A 20,276-nucleotide genomic window follows, 5' to 3' on the forward strand; every position below is an offset into this window, starting at 1 on the left:
TCCATTCTATCTCTTTTTTTCTTTCACTTTTAGTGTTGCACAGAAGTTCTTTTGACTTTTGCTAATAAAAAATAAATGGTTGGGAATAAATGATAAAAGGCAGACTGCTTCAATCAGAGAGGCGAGAAGACGAGCATTTTTTTTTTTGAAAAATGGTATTGCCTCATTTGGAACTTCATATTCTTCTATTTCTTTGTGTTCTTTTCTTTGATAATTTTTTGGTTAATTTTGCGAATTTCAAAAATACATTTCACTCAAAAACGGATTTGTCTTGCCGATCCTTATCAATTCAGACTCAGCAACTTGCAGTAACTTGTGAAGACACTCATCCTCATCGTATTTGTTGGCCTGTGTTTTTTTTGACAGCATCTGCCGTTGAATGTGTCTTTCTTATTTCTTTCCATCAAAATTGTTGAATCGCTCAGAACAATGCTGAACAGCAGCTGGATGGAGAGAAGACGCATTAACAGAATGGAAATGCTGCTGCATTCAGCTGAGTCTGCTTGCACATGCGAAGGGGAAGAAGGGGAAGAAGAAGAAAGAGAGGAATGCAAAGAGGATGCTTCTATGAAGGAAGAGGAAGAAGAGGAGATAGAAGAAGAAGATGATGATGTTTTTTGCTTTTTTCGTTTCTATCACTTTCTTTTCTTCTTCTTCTTCTTCTTCTTCTTCTTTCTCCTCCTCCTCCTCCTCCTCCTCCTCCTCTTCTTCTTCTTCTTCTTCTTCTTCTTCTTCTTCTTCCTCTCCTTTTAATTCTATTTCATCATCATCATCATCATCATCATCATCTTCTTCTTCTTCTTCTTCTTCTTCTTCTTCTTCTTCTTCTTCTTCTTCTCTGTCGTCCTTTTGATGATGCATTTCATTTTCTTCTTCTTCTTCTTCTTCTTCTTCTCCTCCTCCTCCTCCTTCTTCTTCTTCTTCTTCTTCTCCACCTTCTTCTTCCTCTCATTTTTTTCTGCTTCATCTTTGTCGATCTGTTACTTCCTGCTGGGGCAGAGCATCGACTTTCTGATGCATTTCAGCTGTGCAATCGTCAGCTCAGCAAAATTGAATCCAAAAATTATTTCTTTCACAATTCTTCCTTTCAACGTCCATTCACCAAATACGCCTTCATTTCATTTTTCAATCACTATTCTCGTGATGAAAATAGGCCTTCTTAACGACTTTATTTAATTTCTTTTTCATCGTATTCTTCTTCTTTGAAGCCTTCTTCAATAAGTGAATAAAATATATTGTTATTTCCATTTCATTCAAATTCTCATCGAATTCGGCTCTTAGTCTCGCCTTTCATTCCTACTCAGAAAGACGAAAGAAATATTTATTCTATCATGGAATATCAGCAGAAATTATGAGACAACAAAATTAAAGAAACAATAAGCGGAGAATAGGCTATTAGCAGTGCAAAATAAAAAAGAAGGAGGATTGTTCTGATTTTTTTTCCATTTGGAAGATGAAAGAATTCACAGAAAACAGAAAGAACAAGGCAGAAGACGATATTTGGAACAAATCATAATATGGATGATCTTTGAGAGATTGCATAACACAACATGCGCATTCATCAAGCAATCAAAGGAGAAATGAAGAGAGGAATAGAAATTTATAAGAAAACAAATAAGCGAAGGATAATTCTATGAAATGAGAGCTTCTGCAGCGGACAAAAAAGGTGAAGTGAAAACAGCAATAGAAATTGAAAGTTTAGAAGAGCTTGTTGATATGATTGAAGAAATGCTATTTGAAGAGAAGAAATTATAGAAAGCATTCTTTTAAGCAGAGAGTTTTATTTTCATTTGATGAAGAAGCCAAAGCAAATAGAAAATGACGAAGAAGCAATACAACCTGTGCTGATTTAGAGATCAATGAAAGGCAAGTGATGGTATATGCTTCAGTTGAAAAGAAGATGAAAGCTTATGAATTTTGCAATGATAAGGAAACTGTTCAAAATAAGAAGAAACAATTGAAGAAATCAAAAGGATCTAAGAAAAAGTTTATCATTTCGAGTGATTTTTGAAAATGGGGCACGAAATGTGAGAGTGTTTGAGTGGGAGTAAATGAGGAGATGAGAAGAGAGAGAGAGATAGAGATAGAGAGAAGGAGGGAGGGAGGCATCGCTGAAGGGAGCAATGAAGCCGTTGAGGACATACTCCACCGTTGCACAGGAGCTTTGCTGTGTTTTGTCACAGGCATCGACATCACTTCCATTTCTGGCAACGGTTTTGTTCTGGTTGATGATTGGAAGCTAGCCATTATATTCAGCATTATCAGCTTGTCCATTGTTCCATTCTCTTTGTGTCGGAGTTGTTGAACCACAATTTTCAAACGGAGATTGTGTTATGCTATTGCCGCTGAAGAACACATCATTGCCTCTGCCGTTTGTTGCAGTATTGCCATCAAAGAAATAGAAAGTAATGAATTTTACTCCATTCATCCAAGAATAAGTTGAATAGAAAAAATGGCAGCGCCTCCCCATGAAGTTGAATATAATGTCAATTTGTTATCGATGAACTGACACTCAACGATTGAAAATTGACTTGGTTTGTTGCTTGGAGGATTATTGAATGTGAGAGAACCAGCAGAATCGTTACCAGGATTTGAGATGCACTTGCATTTGGTGAATAAGAATTGACCGTTTGAAGAAAAATCACCAATATAGAAATACCAACCAGTTCTGCACCAATTTATTATTTTTCAATTTTCCGCTCTGTTTCGGAGAATGACCAAATAGAGGATGTCTGTGGATAAGCTGCACAATTCGCTCCTCCTTGAAACGCAGAGCGACTTGTGAAATTGGATTTTGCAATGTTGACATTTCGCAAATATCTGCAATATAACGTTCCGCCCTGACTATTACATGAACAATTGTTGAATGAACAAGAAGTGATTGTGAGATTTGCATTTGTGCAAACAACATAAAGTGCACCTCCATGATCACTTCCACCATTTGAATCATACCATTCGCACCATTCAAAGCGATGGCTGTTTAAATCGAATGAAAACAATCTTCCAGGTGTTTTTCTTTGAGTTCAGTTCCCATATATTCAGCAGGAGCATTTGATGAAGATCGAGTTTGATGGAGAAAAGAAGCATTGAAGGCTGAGAGAGATGTGGATGGGGTGTTGAGGTTGGGGAGAATGGCACCATCGATGGGGTTGTGGGTGTGGAGGAAGATGGATGAGTGGATGGAAAGGGATGAGTGAAGAGAGAAGGAGGGGATTGTTTTGGTGTTGGTGGAAGCAAAAGAGGAAGAAGAGGAATAGGTGATTGAGATGAATGAATTGAGTGAGTGTGAGGGAAGGGATGGAAGTGATGGATGGGATTTGGGAGAGGAGATGTTTGAGAAGAGGGTGTTTGAGAGATGGAGACTGAGATGAATTTGGAGGTGGGCATGTAATTGGTGAAGGTGAAGGTGAAGGTGAAGGGATGGGGAAGAAAAGTGAACTGAAATGCTGGTTTATTGATGATGCACATGTTGAATTCACTTCCGGTTTTTCTGTGACAGGAATAACGCAATAATTAAATCACAGTTTTTCACTTTGTTTTTTAACATTTTATTTGCGGATTGTCTGATTTTGTTTTCAGTGATAAAGAAGTGGAATAAATATTTCACACAATTTTGTTGTTCTATAATCTTTATTATTTCTTGAATATAAGTTTTCATTATTTTTAATAATGCCTTTTTTGTTAAAAATACAAATTGAAAAAGAAGCTTTGATCTTTATTTATTCTTGAAGAAGAAAATAAACATATTTTTTTTATGTGGAGAATGGATGATAATGTACAAATGAACATAAAGAGTGAATATTCATTTTCGACTATTTCATTTCTCAACTTAAATTATTATGCTTATTAATATTTATTTATGAATCAATAAAAGAAACGGAAAAATTGAGATTTATGAAACATGCGAAAAAACTGTCAAATGAAGGAAATTAACGAATAAAGAACAAGTTTTTTTGAGTAACAACCCCTATAATTCAAATGTCACCACTCCAGATCAGACATATCCCATTCTCTCTTTTTGAACCGCACTTATTCAAAAGCAAGCAGAAACAAACTGATGAAATTAATATTTTCCACGAATTCAATATGAGATAATAATCAAATAATTATTTTTTTAATCAAATCAATTGAATGATTACGCCACATTATTTCTATTTAATCCATTGTATCCAATGAATTTTTCTTTGAAAAAAGATGGAAAAAATATTTCATCAATCATTTTCAAAGTTATATAAACATTGATCAATATAGTTTTTTATTGAAAAGTGCTTTTTGGAATGTTTTTGGGATTAATTCTTCTCAAAATTGTTATAAACATTTATGCGAATGAAGAACCATCAAATCCTCAAACAGTTTACGTGAAGCAAAGTGGGAACGAAAGTAACAGCGGTTTGGAGATAGGGCAGGAAAAGCAATCACTGAAGAGTGCATACAATCTGCTGACCAAAAATAGCGTATGCAACATGAAAATAGTCTACGATGCAAAACCATTAATTGCAGAAGTCATTGTATTTAGCAACAAACAAAAAATTACAATTGAAGGATGGAAAAGTGATGGAAGTGGAAACACTGAAGTGGCAATAGATTGTGACGTTCATCCAGGAAGTAATCTATTTGAATTCCGAAGTGATGCGGAAATAAAATACTTAGCGTTTCACTTCCCAACATCATTGTTCAAAGAAAATGAATCTTCAGATGAGATTTTCTGCTTGATACGTGGATCAAGTGCAACGCAATCAATTAGCAACTGTAGGTTTATTCGCCCTGAAAATGAAGGATGTTACACTGATATTTATCTTGTGTACGCATCTGGATCATCATTGAAATTGGACTCAGTTGAGTGCTCGGATGAATCAAAAACATTAACATCGAAAAGAGAATTATTTTATACCACGGGCACACAAGCAGTAATGTTGTCTAACTTGACTTTGAAGAATGTTAAAGCAAACATGGGTTCTGTTTTAAATATCCTTTGTTACAAGAAATGTGACGTCACATTGAATGGAAGTAATTTCAAGGAATGCGAAGCAAATAGTTACGGAGCATTGTTTGTTTATTTCTCCAACAGTGAATGCACATTTACCGTTGGAGATGGAGATGTTACCACTTTTTCATCTTGCAGTAGCAATAATTATAAAGATTCCGGAGGAATATATCTGCAAATGCCAACTATCAAATCTGCAAATCAGATTAAATGGCCCGAAGACGGAACGAATCTGATATTTGACAGATGTTCAGCAGGAGAAGGCGAGTCAAAAAGGAATATTGGAATATGTTTGGAGATGGCTGATGACTCATTATTCGAAGAAATAGCATTTTCAATGAAGAAGAGTTTTGCAGCGAATTACACACGAAGCAGAAACATGTGGAATGTTGTTGGAATTGCAGAAAATAACGACGAAGAAATTGATTTTGTATCCAAGTTTTTGGATCCATTACTGCCTCCATCTCAAGATGCTTCAAAGATTTATGTGAAGTCTGGAGGCACTGGGAATGGTGAAAGCTCAGAAAGACCAATCTACAGTTTGAAGGAGGCCAATGAATTGTTGGGAATGATCACAAGAGAAGACATATTTGGAATTGCAATATTAAAATCGAACGATCCTATCCAAGCCGAGGCAATTACATTTAGTAAGAGCCTTGGAATAATCATTGAAGGAGTGAACAGTGACGGAAATGGAAATGTTGAAGTGGCAATCGATTGTGATGCTCGAGGATCGTATGATTTATTCACATGTGAAAAAGAGGTGGAATTCAAGTATTTGGCATTTAATTTTCCTATTTCTGAGAAAATATGGGATTCTTTAATTTTTGGAAATGATTTGTCTTCGTCACTCACGATCAGCAATTGCCGATTTGTCAGGGTTAGCTCACAATCACCATATGAAATGACAACAAATGATAATGAAGATGATTTAGTTGCAGGCAACCTTGTGTGCGTTTGGGGGGGAAAAGTTGCAATGAACACTGTCACATGCACCGATAGCAGCAACACAGTTTCGTTTTCTTCATCAACGTTTATTTTCAGGGGAACAAGTGAAGTGTCTTTGAATGACGTGGAGATCTGCAACGTGAATTTTTTATACGATTCTGCCATTTTTATTTTGGATTCAGAAGACGAAGCTGTGAAAATTTCTATTGAAGGGCTGAGCATGAATGAAGTGAATTCAGAGAATGGAAAAGTGGCTGGCTTGGAGATTTCTTTGAGTTCGAAAGAGTCAACAGTGGCTATCGGAAGAAACGATAAATGTTCATTCAAGTCATGTACAGCGACAAAGGGGAAAGCGGGGGCAATGTCCATTAAAATGCCAAAGGCAACATCGAATCTTCAGCTTCCTTCTGCCAATAATCTTGAGATTGACAGCTCAAACACAGCGAATTCAACAGCAAGATCAATATTCATTGTTGCCCCAGATTTTGATGAGTTCTGCAAACAAGAAGGCTCATTCGAATTTGCGAATGATTATGACAATTCAACAGCTGGGTGGATTGTGGGAGCAAAAGACCATGAATCAGAGCCAGGAGATGTGTATGAGAAGTACGTGAAAGTGAGACAAGATCGAATCGCTGAGCAAAACAGAGAACAAGAGAGAGAGCAAGACAGAAAGCAAAAAGAAAAGAAAAGAAGGATGGTAGTTGCCATTGTCATTCCGATAGTTGTTGTTGCAGTTGTTGCAGTGGTTGTGGTTGTTATTGTTATTGTTGCCAAGAAAAAGAAGGCCAAACACAATGCAAATGAAAGCAAAGAACAAGAAATGAGCAGCCAAGAGTAGAATTGAGATTTCCAATTCTTTCAGAGCAATTTAACGTTTTTTATTTTCATAAAATTTTATTTGTGGAAATTATAGTATTTTTCGAAACTTTTCTTCCTCATTTATCGCATTGAAAGTGTGATTATTAGTTGAAACGTTATTCATTGATTTGTTTCATTTCACACACCAATTATAATTCATCATCAACAATTTTTCGTTCAATTCAGTTGATTGTTTAAATCAACATATGGGTGAAATTTTTTTCAATTGTGAAAAAAACTGAGATTTGTTCCAAACTTTTTCTGCTTTCATTTCATCATGAATCAGCAGTAACAATGCAAATAATTACAGATAAACTCAAAAATTGAGAAAAATATTAGAAAGGATTTCATGGAACAAAATTCAAAAAGTGAATTGTTTTGTCCAAAATCATATCGAATTTTTTGGTTTGTTTCCAATATTATTTCCAATATTTCACAAATAATTATGCAAAACAGAAAAAATTTTCAAACTTAAAAAAAATATTCATACGAATTGATGATTTTTCAAATGCACAAAAGATAATAAATTCTATGAAAATAATTGGACTCACATCAATGAGTATTTATAATGAAACCAGATTTTTTTATTTGAAACAAAAGCAATTTTCAAAAACTTTAAGCCATCAAGGCAAGCAAATCTGTTTCATAACAAGAGTGTGAAAAAGTTTATGAATTTTGTTTTTGAAACCAATAAAAAAACAACTGGTTTCATTGAAAATACTTGCGTGCATCAAAAACAATACATGAATTAGTTGTTTGTTCTCATAAGAGATTTGATAATGTTTAAGTGTTTAATGCTCAATTTCAACGAATATGTTTTGTGTTTATTTAATTCAAAAAGAGAAAATTCATCACCTGATAACAAACTATTTTTCAAAGAGTTGAATTTCAGATTGAACTTATTCAATTCACAATATAATGATTTTGCGAATTTATGATGATTTCAAGTTTGCTAAAGCAATGTTTGGAGAGAAACAAGATAATCTATCTCTTCTTTTTTTGTAAGATTGCAATTCGTTTGGAGTTCTGCTAATATCTTTCATCTACGTTTCTGTTGCTCTTTAGCATTTTAAGCATTCCATCCTTCAATAATAGGCTTTCATCACAATATATATATTTAATAACCATTATATAATTTATTTTTACTCTCATTTTTTTCTTCTTCTTCGCTCGCTTTTCCGAAGGAATTGGTCCACTTTGACTAATTTTGAAAATTTCTTTGAGAAGAAGAAAAATTCTGATATTTCCAAGTATTTCTGTCTCCGCTTTCGTGATGAATTCCATTTGCTTTCCTTCTGCACCGCCTTCTTTTCGATTTTTTGAATCCACCTGTATCGCATCAAGTTTGTCTTCAACAGTATCTTTGATTATCTTCTCTCCGAAGAGGATCTTTTTGTTAGAGTCAAATACTTCCTTCCACTGCTTGCTCAATTCATCTTTCTCTTCTTTCGATCACTTCTGTTTTGTTCAAACTTCGTATCTTCGCTTTTTGCGTTCTGGGTCACTGGATTTTCCTTCACTCTCCAGAGATTCGTCTCCTCCTCCTCTTCCTTCTTCCTTTTCCCTTTCCCTTTCACATTCTCATCCTCTTTCTGTTTCTTGCTCTTCTCATCTGCTTCATCACAGCTTCTCCTTCTGTTGTATTTTCGAAAAGATGCTGTGCTTTCTCGCTTCCACTCTGTACTCAAACACTCCAACAACCACTCCACTCACTTCGCACTTGACTGAAAAACGAAAAATCGAATCGAATTTCATCTCTATCTCCGTCCCCATCACGCTCAACGCCTAAGACAGATTGTCAGTTCTGAAGACAGTGCTTTCTTTGGAAGAGGAGGAAGGAAGAAGACGTTGATGAAGTTGAAAGCGCAGAAGAACATCACCATTTCAAACCATCAAAAGCGAGCTGTGAATCCGAAGTTCCAAGACTTCTTTATGTTCTTTTTGAGAATATTGCCAATGCTCAAAATAAGAAACAAACGAAGCTGCGTAGACTTGTATTGGAAATCTTTCAAAAGCATGGGCTGAAACAGATGCTGATGATCTCCATTTCACCCGTCTCAACTTCATGAGAAGGTGCAACGATGTTCAACTCATCAAAAACTCCACCAAACATGGGCGAACCTTTCAATCAGAAAAGCAAAATGTTCTCTAAGAATTGCTGTTCTCTTGTTTCATTACTATTCATTGTTTTATTGCCTTTTTTTCATTAAAAATCTCGCTTTTGAGATTGTCATCAACTTTCTTCTCCAAAAACCACAAAAAACCGTTTTCCTCATCATTTTCCAAAACGCCATCCAAGTTTGTTTTCATCTCCTGTCCAGCAAAAATTATGAAAATCATGTATCTTGTGTGACTTCATTTGTTTCCCAATTGCTATTTAATAATCTGCTCTATTCTCATCGTATTGCTCTGTATAGAAGAGATTGGCCATTTCAACAATAAGTCTGATTCCTGAGAATTGGAAAAGATACAGATGGAAATACTTTCACAATCAATAGAACAATATTTAATACACACGTTCATATATTTCCTTTCAAAATAAAATTCGTTATTATTCCTTGGACAACGAATCACAATAATTCATTAGATGGAATTTCAGAATTTTTACATTTCCACCATTTCCAGTTGCCATCATTGGAAATAATTCTTCTAATTCTGTAAAAAATGTTTATTAATTGATCTCTCGCTTTGTTAACCAATATTCCTTTTGAAATAAAACATTGATCAAAACATCCATAACAACAAACAGAAAAAACAAAGCGTTCTTTTTCTTTGAAATTACAAATCGAAAAAGTTATCAAAAGATAGAATGGTTTGAATACATATATTTCTTTCATCTTTTGTGAGGTTTAATTTTTCATCTGTTTTCTCCAATCCAATCATATGAACTTTCATTGTGAATATCAAAATGGTGTTGTTTTCTGAATGAAATTTTCTACAAAAAAAAAAAATCTGTATATAGGAGACGGACAACACAAAAAAGTTCAATGGTTTGCATTCGTTGTTGCATTTGAATTCTGGCTTATTCTGATTAAACTATTTTCTATTAACAGAATTGTTTTGTGAACTTGAACATTGCAATGAAGAAGAACAGAGACAGAAAATCGAAGAAATGAATGAAATAGTTGATGAAATGAATGGGTATGAATTTAAATTCATTTTTAAGACAAAGCTGTTTGAAAAAATAGACAAAATGATTGAAGAAAAGAAACTGCAATTGGGAAATGCTACTTGGATACTGAAGCATATTGGATATTGTGTTGTGCTAAAAAATGTATGGAATCGATGTTTTGAAGAATCTTTGTTGAACAAAAGATTGTCAAATATGATTATTTATGAAGAGAAGAAAAAAGATGAAAAGAACAAAATACTTTCAGATGATCTTTGTGAATGCCATCTTTTGTTGAATAAATGTGTTTCTTCAGAGTTGGCTATAATATGTGTACCTTGCGTTCTGAAAGCTGTGTTGCACAAAGAAAAAGAAGAAGAATCACAAAGGGATGTAGAAATTGCGTTGCTGGCTTTCAGGAACACAAAATATGATGTATGAACATTGTTATTTCCTTTTTGATAATGTTGCAATTTTCTAATTTCTAATTAGTTTTTTAGACAAGAACTGTATTTGAAAGAAATTACAGAAATTATCAAAAATCATCAGGAGCATCACAATCTCACACAGCTTGCCTATCAGTCTGCTTGGGAATTTTTAATAAACAGATTTCACACCAATATATTTTTGGAAGATACAATTTCAAATGAGCTGCATTTTGGAAGAGAAGCAGCAAGAGAATTGGAAGAGCTGACAAGAAATGTAGATTGGAACAGGAAAAAAGGAGAGGAAGGAGGAAAGGAAGCGAAAGAAGAATTTGCATTGATGAGATGGGTAGAAACATTGAAGATTTATTTTCAAAGTTGTCGATTGAAGAATGAAGAAAATGTTGGGCTAATCAATCTCATTGTTCAGATATATCAAACAGCAAAGGATAATTACAGAGGAATTCGCTTTCAGTGCATTTATTCCTTGAGAAATGCAGCAGAAAAGAGGGTTGTGAGAGTCGAAGACTTGTTGAAAAGTGGTGCTATTGATGCTGTTTTGGAGGAGATTCGGCATTCAACATTGAAAGACAAAATATTAAGTAAATACTTGCAATTCTTTTTGAATGTTTCGAAGAAATTGAAAAAAAAGACGGATAACAAAATGGAAGAAGTTAAAAGAAAGGCAACGAAAAGGAAGGTTTTTGAAAAGATGGAAGAAGAAGGATATGAAGATACCATCACCAGTTTTCATGAAAGATTGAGTTTTCTCAACCAAAAATATTTAAGAGAATTCTCATTAGATATTTCTGATTTTTTGTGAATGCTTGAGAAAATAAGAAGTTTTGTATTTCATTAATCAAAGATCATATTTTTCAATTTTCATCAAATCACAATTCAACAAACAATTAAACTGTTTGGAAAAATAATCTCATTTCTTTTATAACTTCGAAATGAAGAAAAGTTGGGAAAGTTGGGAAAGAAGAATTTAGGGTGATTTATAAACCAGAACTTTTTTAAATTCCCGGACTCTTTTTGTATCATATGCTGATTTTTCTCACTTTTTTTATTTTTTTATTGTTGTCAGAAAAAAAGGAAAAGTCAGAAATCAGAAATAAAGATTTAATAGAAATACCTAATCTTTGATTAGGGTGGGGGTTTGCTTATCCATCTCTGATTTATGCATCCCCTGAGAAGATTAGATGATAGTAAAAGTGCTTTCTAAGTATGAATTTGATAGAAAAAATAATTCTGCTTTTTTTATACAGTCTGAATCGGATATAATCACATCGGTTTTTGCACAACTTTTTGCGACTTTTACCGATTGTGATTAAATAATATGATAATTTACATATAAAAATAAAAAAATTAATTTTTGAAATAATTAATTACGGGTCGATTTTTTTATTTTTGGAAATTCTTCACAAATAAACATTTTTCACTGTAAAATAAATTTTTATCATAAATACACATTATTTAAACTTATTTGAGAACATTTTTGAAAAATCGAACAATTAAATTTTTTATTCAAACAATTGATTTTTTATTGAAAAAATCACCTATTATAATAAAAAATGAGATTATATATTTTCAACTCTGTGATCATATGCGATGAAAAATAAATGAAAAATTGTCCAAAAATGTCGGTACATGGAAAAATGTGACTATAACCGAATGTAATTGTATTCGATGTGATTATATCCGTTTTTGACTAAATGTTTCAAAAGCCTGCTTAATTATCGTTATCATATATTCTTTGAAAACATAACAATTTTGAATTTCTATTCATTGTTTCTTTTTTGTTCAAAACGTCATTCATTCCGCAAAATTGAATGTTTGTTGTTTTTAAATAAAAACAGAAAAGATAAGCACTTCTTTAATGTTGTATGTCCAACAGTTATGTTTGAAAAAGAGAAATTGGAAAAATTCAAGTGTTCTGGAAAGAATTAATCTGAAACATTAGTTTTTTTATTAAAATAGTTATATTGACTTTTTTTGATTAATAATCGTTTGGGGTTGAGTTTGCATTAATAAACACTTGTATGCACATAACTCGGCTGTGTGGTTTGGACGTGAATCTTCATTTTGGAGTTTTTCACATAGTTATAATGTTTTGCTTTTCATTTTTTTTATAAATTGAAGGGGAAAAAATTACATAATATTTTGTTGTTGAACCTCATGGGGGTGAGCAATAATCTGGTTATTGGTTTAAAAAGTGAGCATTGAACTGACATTTAGGTTTTATTTAAGCACGACTCATTTTTTATTATTTTTATCTGTTTTTTTTTTTGTGTTTTTCGTTACAGTTCTTTTCATCCAAATAAAAACGCATTTTGTTTATCGTTTTCTTCAATTTTTGACTTCACTGACTTGATATAAATTAATGACTGGTGACAAAGAAGCGGCATTAACATCCCAATTTTGAGAGTCAAGTTAATTTAAAAATTTGCGATAAATATTATTTTTGGAAATATTCAAAAAGAACTTGAAATTAGTTCATTTTTCATATTTGGCTTATTTATTATAAAAAAATAACAAACATGTGCTATTCTCTGAAAAAGTCACAAATGTTTGATTTTCATATAAATTTATAATTTCATTATTTGCTCAAAATATTGTTAACTTGCTCCAAACTTCACAAATATGGAATCTATTGCTTGATAATACCATTTCACTCATTCATAAGAAAATTCGTGAGTGGAAACAGGAATTTGAGCAAAATATAAAATTTTAATTTTATTTGATAATTAAACATGTGCGACTTTTCAAAAAGAATAACCCAATCACTATACAAATCTGTGTGTTTCTTTTTTTGCAAAATGAATCGAAATGAACGATTTTTGATAGTTTTTTGAGATGATCCTTCTATTGGTTAAGATAATAAAAATGCTTTTGAAATGTCATTTGTGAATTATTTGTGGGAAAAAAAAACAGTACTTTTGCAAAATCTGACCAAAAAAATTACAATTGTCTGAATCTTATTGAAAAGTTCCTTTTGTTTAATTTTTTTAGCAAAGTTTAAATTTCATATTTTTATCAAATTTCTGTTCACACTTACGAAACCACACTCAAATCCATATATAATCATTGTCAAAATTTTCTTTTCATAACAACTATATTTTGGCGGTGGGAATGAAAATTCGATTGAAATATTAAAATTTTGTCTTATATGAAAATTAAACAAATGGAACTTTACAAAAAAATTTTTTTGACAATTCGAAAAAATAAAATTCGATGTTGGAATTAATTATTCAAATCCAAAATTCATTTGAAACAGAAAATTATATTTTATCTCGAGAATGGATTTCAAAAAATTCAAGAAATATTTTTATCAACCAAATATTATCACTCAAAGAAAACTGTTTTTTCATTAAAACAATAAATTTATCAATTTTTGGATTATTTTTTTCATTTTTGAAAATAATTTCTCAAATGAAAAAAATAATAAAGTTCACACTTTAGTATAACCTGATCAAAAGATCAAATTTTTAATCACAATTTTTTTAACCAAACAACAAACAAGAATTTATTTCACAAAAAATTTTTTAAGTTTCTTTGGTGAAAAAACAGAAAAACATCAATTTAACATATGAAAATAAATTCATTTTATTTTTGAATTAACTCAAATAAAAATATTGTTAATCAAAATGAATTGTTTTTTTTATGAAAATGATTCATTTTTAAAATATTGGCAAAGTGCAATCATGAAATAATAGTTTGAAGAATGATATCCGCAAAATATTAGTTATTTATTCAACAAATCGTAAAAATTATCATTATGAAATCGAATTATTTTTCGAATTCGAAAAATTAATTTTCGTGTTAGAATTATATTTGGTGCATATGTGAATGAACAAAGAAAAAACCCTATTTTTCGAAAAAAAAAAAAAAAAAAAAAAAAAAAAAAAAAAAAAAAAAAAAAAAAATTGGAATGAGAAAAATGCAATTGAATTTACGAATGAATTTTATTCAAACAAGTGAATTATTCATCATTCTTATAAAAACACATTCAATATAAAAGCATCTTCAAAAGAATAATGATGAACAAATCAAAAACTCGTTTTCATTGTCACATAAAATGCGCATTGCTTATTTATTTCAAAAATTATTAACAATTCTGAAGTATTATGTGACAATAGTAATTTTTTTCTGAAAATAATGGAATTTTAATAATTATTTTCAACAAATAGTTTAAATGGACGTTCAGCTTTTCAACCTTTTCACAAATATTTGCAAATAATACAGTTATTTGCACTTTCTTTCACTTGTCCAACAACCAGTTTGCCTTTGAAAACTCATTATTTAATAATACTCAAAACAAAATATATTGAACAACTAGTCATCCTATTTCGAATGATTATCGACATATCGTTTCAAAAAGAATATATGTCAATATTCAAAAATTTTGGAAAATGACAACAATGAATTCCATATTTAATCATCAGTCATTTCATTATAAGTCTAACGTTCTCATTCAAAGAATAAGTTGAAAAATTAAAAAAAAAAGGAGAATATTTTGAAACAAACAAAATTCACATGGGTGATTATATTTGAAAACATATTTTTTGTTTCAAAAATTTCAAGTTCGAAAATTTCCCTTGAATATCAACAAAAGAACACAGAAAATGAAAAAGAGATACAAAAGATATTTTTATCAAAATTTGAGCAAAAACATTTGTTTTCAAAACAGTTGTTAATAATTCACATCTGAAAACAACATTTCTTCACAAATGAATAACAATGAAAGAAAAATAAACATTCCAAAAAAAGTTATAATTTCAAAAAAAACACCTATATGGGAGTTTATTTTTGATATCATAACTTTTTTCGAAGTGTTGATCAAAGAAAGGGTTTTTTATATTTCATTATAACTTTCTCATTCAAATGTGATGTGCATTCCATAAATTTTTTAAAGACCAATATCGAAGCTGAATCCAAGACTGTATTTTCTCTTTTTAGTATTAAAACTTTATTGTTTTCTTTTTTGTATATTCAAAGAATATTTTTAATTGAAAATTTTATAGTTAATTATTATGATTTCAAAAAGAATCGCACATGTATCAAATAATTACTTTCCAAATCAACATTTTTCAAAGCTGTTTTTTTTTTTTTTTTTTTTTTTTTTTTTTTTTTTTTTTTTTTTTTGGAAACAATAGATAAAAGTTCCATTGTTCAATCTATCACCCTAACATACAGTTAGATATCAATGCAAATTTTTGAAATAAAAAAGCTCAAAAAAGGAATTGATTAATAGAAAATAACAAATGCATTGTTTTTAAAAAACATCAACACTTTTAAATGACTAATGGATGTTTTTGTTGCAAAATTTGCATATATTATCATTGATTTCGAAAAGTCTTATTTAACGCAATTCTTGTTTTTTTAAACTTTTACCCATATTACAATAATTGGTGGATGACATCAATATCTCATATGGGTAAAAGATCAGTTGTTTGATCATGCCAAAGGAATCAGCATTCAAGACAAAATATCCATTGGAAGTGCGCAGAAATGAAGCAGAGAAAATGCTGTTTGCAATGAGATTAATTAGTTTTATTCACAAGTTGTGATAATCAGCCAGAAATATCCTGATAGAATCCCAGTTATTTGCGAAAAAGCTGAAAGAAGTGACATTCCTGGTTGGATAACTTATCATTATTTTTATTTGAATCAATAAAAATCGTAAAACATTTCACTTCTTTTTCCATATCTTCTCAGAAATTGATAAGAAAAAGTTTTTGTAGATTTTTTCGATGAATCATCCGCTTTAAATGAATTTCATATTGTTTTATACTCTTGCATTTTCTTTTTGAATTATGTGTAGGTTTCTCGTCCAAAATGACATGACCATTGGGCAATTTGTCTATGTTGTGCGAAAAAGGATCAAGGTTATTAATCTTTTATATTATAGAAATTATGAATGTTTTATTAAAATTTCAATTGTGTTGATGCTGATTCATGCATTTTAGTTGAGCCCCGAAAAAGCGATCTTTGTCTTTATTGACAATTCGATTCCTCCAACTGCTGCTGTTCTGTCAACAGTGTACGCAAATTATAAAGCGAAACATCCTTCAGATGATGGCTTTCTTTACGTGACTTATTCCGGTGAAAGTACTTTTGGCTCGGAATAAAAAAATTTTTTTACATATTTTTAATTTTATAATTATTGCTCAACTTTCTTTTTGACTTAACCAATTCATTCTTTTAAATTGTGCATTGGTTCACATCAATTTGAATAAATATAAATTAGTTTTCAATTGTTTATTGAAAGAGGAGATATTTCCTCCAACATCAGATCTTACCCAAATTTGTGTCTAAGGATTAACCAAAATGAGTTTCGCTCTTTTTTCTAGCAAAGCTACAATGATTAAAAAGAAAAATGTTTCAGCAGACGATACACACAAACAAGACTTGCTGAAGCATATTGAGACGACACTTGGAAGCGGTAATCTTCGAGAGGCTGTTGCTTTGCCTGAAGGCGAGGATCTGAATGAATGGCTTGCTGTGAACACTTTTGATTTTTTCAATCAGATAAATATGCTGTATGGAACGATCACGGAGTTTTGCACAAACGAGACTTGCCCAGTTATGAGCGCAGGCCCAACGCATGAATATCGATGGGCGGATGGTGTCAAAATCAAGAAGCCTGTTAAATTGTCAGCTCCTGAATACGTTGATGCTCTTATGACATGGGTTCAATCGCAACTTGATGATGAAACACTTTTCCCATCGAAAATCGGTTTGCATACAATTAAAATATTATTTTTAACATTATTTATGCATCATATACATTCTCAGGAGTTCCGTTTCCGAGAAATTTCCAAGACGTTGTGAAAAACATATTTAAGAGATTGTTCCGCGTTTATGCCCACATTTATCATTGCCATTTCGAAAAAATCATTTCGCTTGGCGAAGAGGCACATTTGAACACATGCTTCAAACATTTCCTGTTCTTCATCACTGAATTTAAGCTTGTTCAAAAAGAAGAATTGGCGCCACTTGATGATCTTATCAAAAAAGTTTTATGTTTGCCTTATTATTAAATATTAACTTTTTTCATGAATGTTCCTATTTATTTTCAGCTGAATAAGTTTCAAAATCTACAAATCCTCAAAAAAAAAAAAAAAAATAAAAAATAAAAATAAAAATAAAAAAGAAAGAAAAAAAATGCGAACGCAAAGCAATAAAGCAACCATTTAATCATAAGATTTCCACAAGGCAATCATAATGGTTTGTTTTCATTCCTATTGATTAATCTATAATTTAGCTTTTAACTCTTTCAACAGAATAGAAAAGATTCTTAACCAGGAATTTCATCACCAATCTTCATTTCATATTTATTTTTTGAGTCTTCTTCAAAAAAATAAAATAAAAAATAAAAAATAAAAAATAAAAAATAAAATAAGAAAAGAAAAATTTGTTCCAGAGGAATTTTTTATCATTCGAATGATAAAATATTCTTCAGCAAAGAAATATCAAACAAGAACTTTTCTTTTCTTTTTCTTTTCCTTTTGTAATATTCTTTCTTTCTTTCTTTCCTTCCTTTTCGATTTAATTATGCGTTTTACAAAAATACTCAACATCAATAACAACATCTTGATCTTTCATAATTTATTTTCTTATTTGTTCAAAAAATAAAGGGATGTGCAAGATGATAGTTTAACGAATGAAAATGTGAGAGGGGGAGATGAAGATGATGTTAAAAAAAAAGATCAAAGATAAAAGTGATTAAAAAATAAAAATAAATTTCAAAAATAAATTAAAAAAAAAAAATAAATAAATAAGTCAAAAGAAAGAAAGAAAAGAAAGAAAGAGAAATGAGAAGATAAGAGAAGATAGAATAAAAATAAAAATAAATTAAATCTTTAATTAAAAATAATTATTTCTTCTTATGACTTAAAAAAAAGAAAAATAAAACAAAAAAAAATACTGTTCTTTTTCAAACGCAAAATTATATGTCGAATTCAACATTAAAGAAGAAAAGAATCTTTTCTTCATCTTCCTCTTTTTTTTTTTTTAATTCCCCAGAAAATGATTTTTTTCTCCTATGCTTCGCTGTTATATTCTCTATTTTATAATTTTTTATTTTTATTTTTATTTTTATTTTTATTTATTTTATTTATTTTTTTTTAAAAGAAACATTATTTTTATTCTTTCTCTCTTTTTTCGCTTTCTTTTCTTTTTTCATCTTCCAACCCTTCTTCATTCTCTTCTTCTTCTTCTTCTTCCTCTTCCTCCTCCTCATCTTCTTCTTCTTCAAATTCATCATCGTTGTCATCATCTTCTTCTTTCTTTCCTTCTTTTCCTTCAGTTCCTTTCAATTTTGATTTTCTTCTCTTCTCTTTTGCTTCCTTCGCATTTGCCATCTTTTCTTCTTCTTCTTCTTCATCAAGAAGATCTTCTATGGGAATCTATATAAATCATAATAATAATAATAATTTATTATTTAATTTTAAAATATAAAAAAGAAATATAATAAATTTAAAAATAAATAAATATTAAATAATAAATAATTAAATATAAATAAATAAATAGAAATAAAAATAAAAATAAAAATAAAAATAAAAATAAAAATAAAAGATAAATATAAATAACATTAAACATACCAAATCAACGTCATCTTCATCCTCTTCTTCGTCTTCATCTTCTTTTTCATTGTCTCCTTTTTTTCTTTTCTCTTTCTCTTTCTCTTCTTCTTCTTTCTCTTCTTCTTCTTTCTCTTCTTCTTCTTTCTCTTCTTCTTCTTTTTCTTTCTCTTTCTCTTTCTCCTTCTCCATTTCCATTTGTTTCTGTTTTCTTCTTTCTTTTCTACTCAATGGAGCAGCAGAAGCAGAAGCAGAAGAAGAAGAAAGAGAAGAAGAAAGAGAAGAAGAAGAAGAAGAAGAAGAAGAAGATATTGGTTGTTCAGATAATTTCATTATTGCCTCTAAATAATTTTAAAAAAAGAAAAGAAAAGAAAAGAAAAGAAAAGAAAAGAAAAGAAAAGAAAAGAAAAGAAAAGAAAAGAAAAGAAAAGAAAACAAACATACATACAAATTAATAAAATAAATAAAATAAATAAATAAAATAAATAAATAAAAAATAAATAAAATAAACATAATAATAATATTAATAATTTGTGAATTAAAAATAAATCAATTTCTTCAAATAACTTTATATGTTTATATATTTTCATTTCATTTCATTTATTTAATTGCATTTCCTTTCTTTTTTTTTTTCTTTTAGTTTTTCTTTTATTTCAAATTATTTTATTTTATTTTATTTAATTTTATTTTATTTAATTTTATTTAATTTTATTTTATTTCCTCTCTTTTTATTTCTTTAAGTTTTTATTTTATTTTATTTTATTATTTATTTATTTATTTATTTATTCTTAATGTCATACTCTTGTTCTTATACAATGGTATTTGTGCCCTTAGCTCTTCATCATCTTCAATCGTCCTCAGAAATATTTCCCTGTCTTTCTCCTCTTTCTCCATCTCTTCCTCTTCCGCTTTCCTTTCTTTCTTCTTCTTCTTCTTCTCTTTCTCTTTCTCTTTCTTCTCTTTCTTCATTTTTTCTTTTTTATTCTTCTCTTTTTCTTTATTCTTCTTCATTTTTCCTTCTTCTTCTTCTTCTTCTCCATCTTCTTCTCCTTCTTTTCCTTCTCCTTCTCCTTCTTCTTCTTCCTCTTCCTCTTCTTCTTCTTCATCTTCAACCAACCTCTTTATTTTAATCAGTTTTCTATGTTGAAGACGCTTTCTAGTTTGCTTGTGGGTCTTGCGAATTACAACCTTAATTAATAAGTTAATAATAATAATAATAAATAATAATTATAATAAATAGAAAATAAATAGAATAGAAAATAAATAAAATATTATAAATGGAAAAGAAAAGAAAAAAAAGAAAGAATAAAATAGAAAATAAAAATTATGTATAGAATAAATAATATTTTTGATAAAATAAAAAT

At 30.1% G+C, this 20,276-nt stretch overlaps 5 protein-coding genes across 5 annotated transcripts in view; 4 read left to right on the plus strand and 1 right to left on the minus strand.

Moving 5' to 3' along the window:
- Positions 1-4,277: 4,277 nt before the first annotated feature.
- MONOS_12848 (uncharacterized protein) lies at positions 4,278-6,773 on the plus strand (the record flags this gene model as incomplete). Its single annotated transcript, XM_067865501.1, has 1 exon — positions 4,278-6,773. The coding sequence occupies one exon, from the start codon at positions 4,278-4,280 to the stop codon at positions 6,771-6,773; it is 2,496 nt and encodes an 831-aa protein (XP_067720965.1).
- Positions 6,774-9,530: 2,757 nt separating this feature from the next.
- Positions 9,531-11,256, plus strand: MONOS_18680 (uncharacterized protein). Its single transcript, XM_067871722.1, has 4 exons — positions 9,531-9,605; positions 9,759-9,783; positions 9,847-10,337; positions 10,395-11,256. The coding sequence occupies exons 1-4, from the start codon at positions 9,603-9,605 to the stop codon at positions 11,148-11,150; spliced, it is 1,275 nt and encodes a 424-aa protein (XP_067720966.1). The 5' UTR covers positions 9,531-9,602; the 3' UTR covers positions 11,151-11,256.
- Positions 11,257-15,760: 4,504 nt separating this feature from the next.
- On the plus strand, positions 15,761-16,587 carry MONOS_18681 (putative light chain 3). The gene is made up of 5 exons (XM_067871723.1): positions 15,761-15,857; positions 15,905-15,966; positions 16,046-16,061; positions 16,152-16,215; positions 16,297-16,587. The coding sequence occupies exons 1-5, from the start codon at positions 15,787-15,789 to the stop codon at positions 16,456-16,458; spliced, it is 375 nt and encodes a 124-aa protein (XP_067720967.1). The 5' UTR covers positions 15,761-15,786; the 3' UTR covers positions 16,459-16,587.
- Positions 16,588-16,657: 70 nt separating this feature from the next.
- On the plus strand, positions 16,658-17,417 carry MONOS_18170 (putative MOB kinase activator 1A; the record flags this gene model as incomplete). Its single annotated transcript, XM_067871163.1, has 3 exons — positions 16,658-17,066; positions 17,126-17,353; positions 17,410-17,417. The coding sequence occupies 3 exons, from the start codon at positions 16,658-16,660 to the stop codon at positions 17,415-17,417; spliced, it is 645 nt and encodes a 214-aa protein (XP_067720968.1).
- Positions 17,418-17,814: 397 nt separating this feature from the next.
- The window catches only part of MONOS_15938 (putative 60S ribosomal export protein), a 6,097-nt gene continuing 3,635 nt past the window's right edge, over positions 17,815-20,276 (minus strand). The window contains exons 8-10 of the mRNA XM_067868840.1: positions 19,713-20,100; positions 18,934-19,253; positions 17,815-18,738 (exon numbers count right to left, since the gene is read on the minus strand). Coding sequence (XP_067720969.1) covers positions 18,475-18,738; positions 18,934-19,253; positions 19,713-20,100 — 972 coding nt within the window. The 3' untranslated portion in view covers positions 17,815-18,474. The remainder of the gene's footprint in view (positions 18,739-18,933; positions 19,254-19,712; positions 20,101-20,276) is intronic.

The sequence above is a fragment of the Monocercomonoides exilis genome (assembly GCF_001643675.1).
Source record: "Monocercomonoides exilis strain PA203 chromosome Unknown scaffold50-658552, whole genome shotgun sequence".
NCBI classification, from domain to species: domain Eukaryota; phylum Preaxostyla; order Oxymonadida; family Polymastigidae; genus Monocercomonoides; species Monocercomonoides exilis.

Excerpts from the sequence above, each read along its gene's own strand:
- MONOS_18680 (XM_067871722.1), top strand. Across the intron at positions 9,784-9,846 it reads CAACACAAAAAAGTTCAATG|AATTGTTTTGTGAACTTGAA; the intron begins GTTTGCATTCGT and ends TTCTATTAACAG. Across the intron at positions 10,338-10,394 it reads TCAGGAACACAAAATATGAT|TTTTTTAGACAAGAACTGTA; the intron begins GTATGAACATTG and ends ATTTCTAATTAG.
- MONOS_18681 (XM_067871723.1), top strand. The coding sequence starts at position 15,787 with ATGCCAAAGGAATCAGCATTCAAGACAAAATATCCATTGGAAGTGCGC. Across the intron at positions 15,858-15,904 it reads AATGAAGCAGAGAAAATGCT|CCAGAAATATCCTGATAGAA; the intron begins GTTTGCAATGAG and ends TGTGATAATCAG. Across the intron at positions 16,216-16,296 it reads TTGTGCGAAAAAGGATCAAG|TTGAGCCCCGAAAAAGCGAT; the intron begins GTTATTAATCTT and ends CATGCATTTTAG.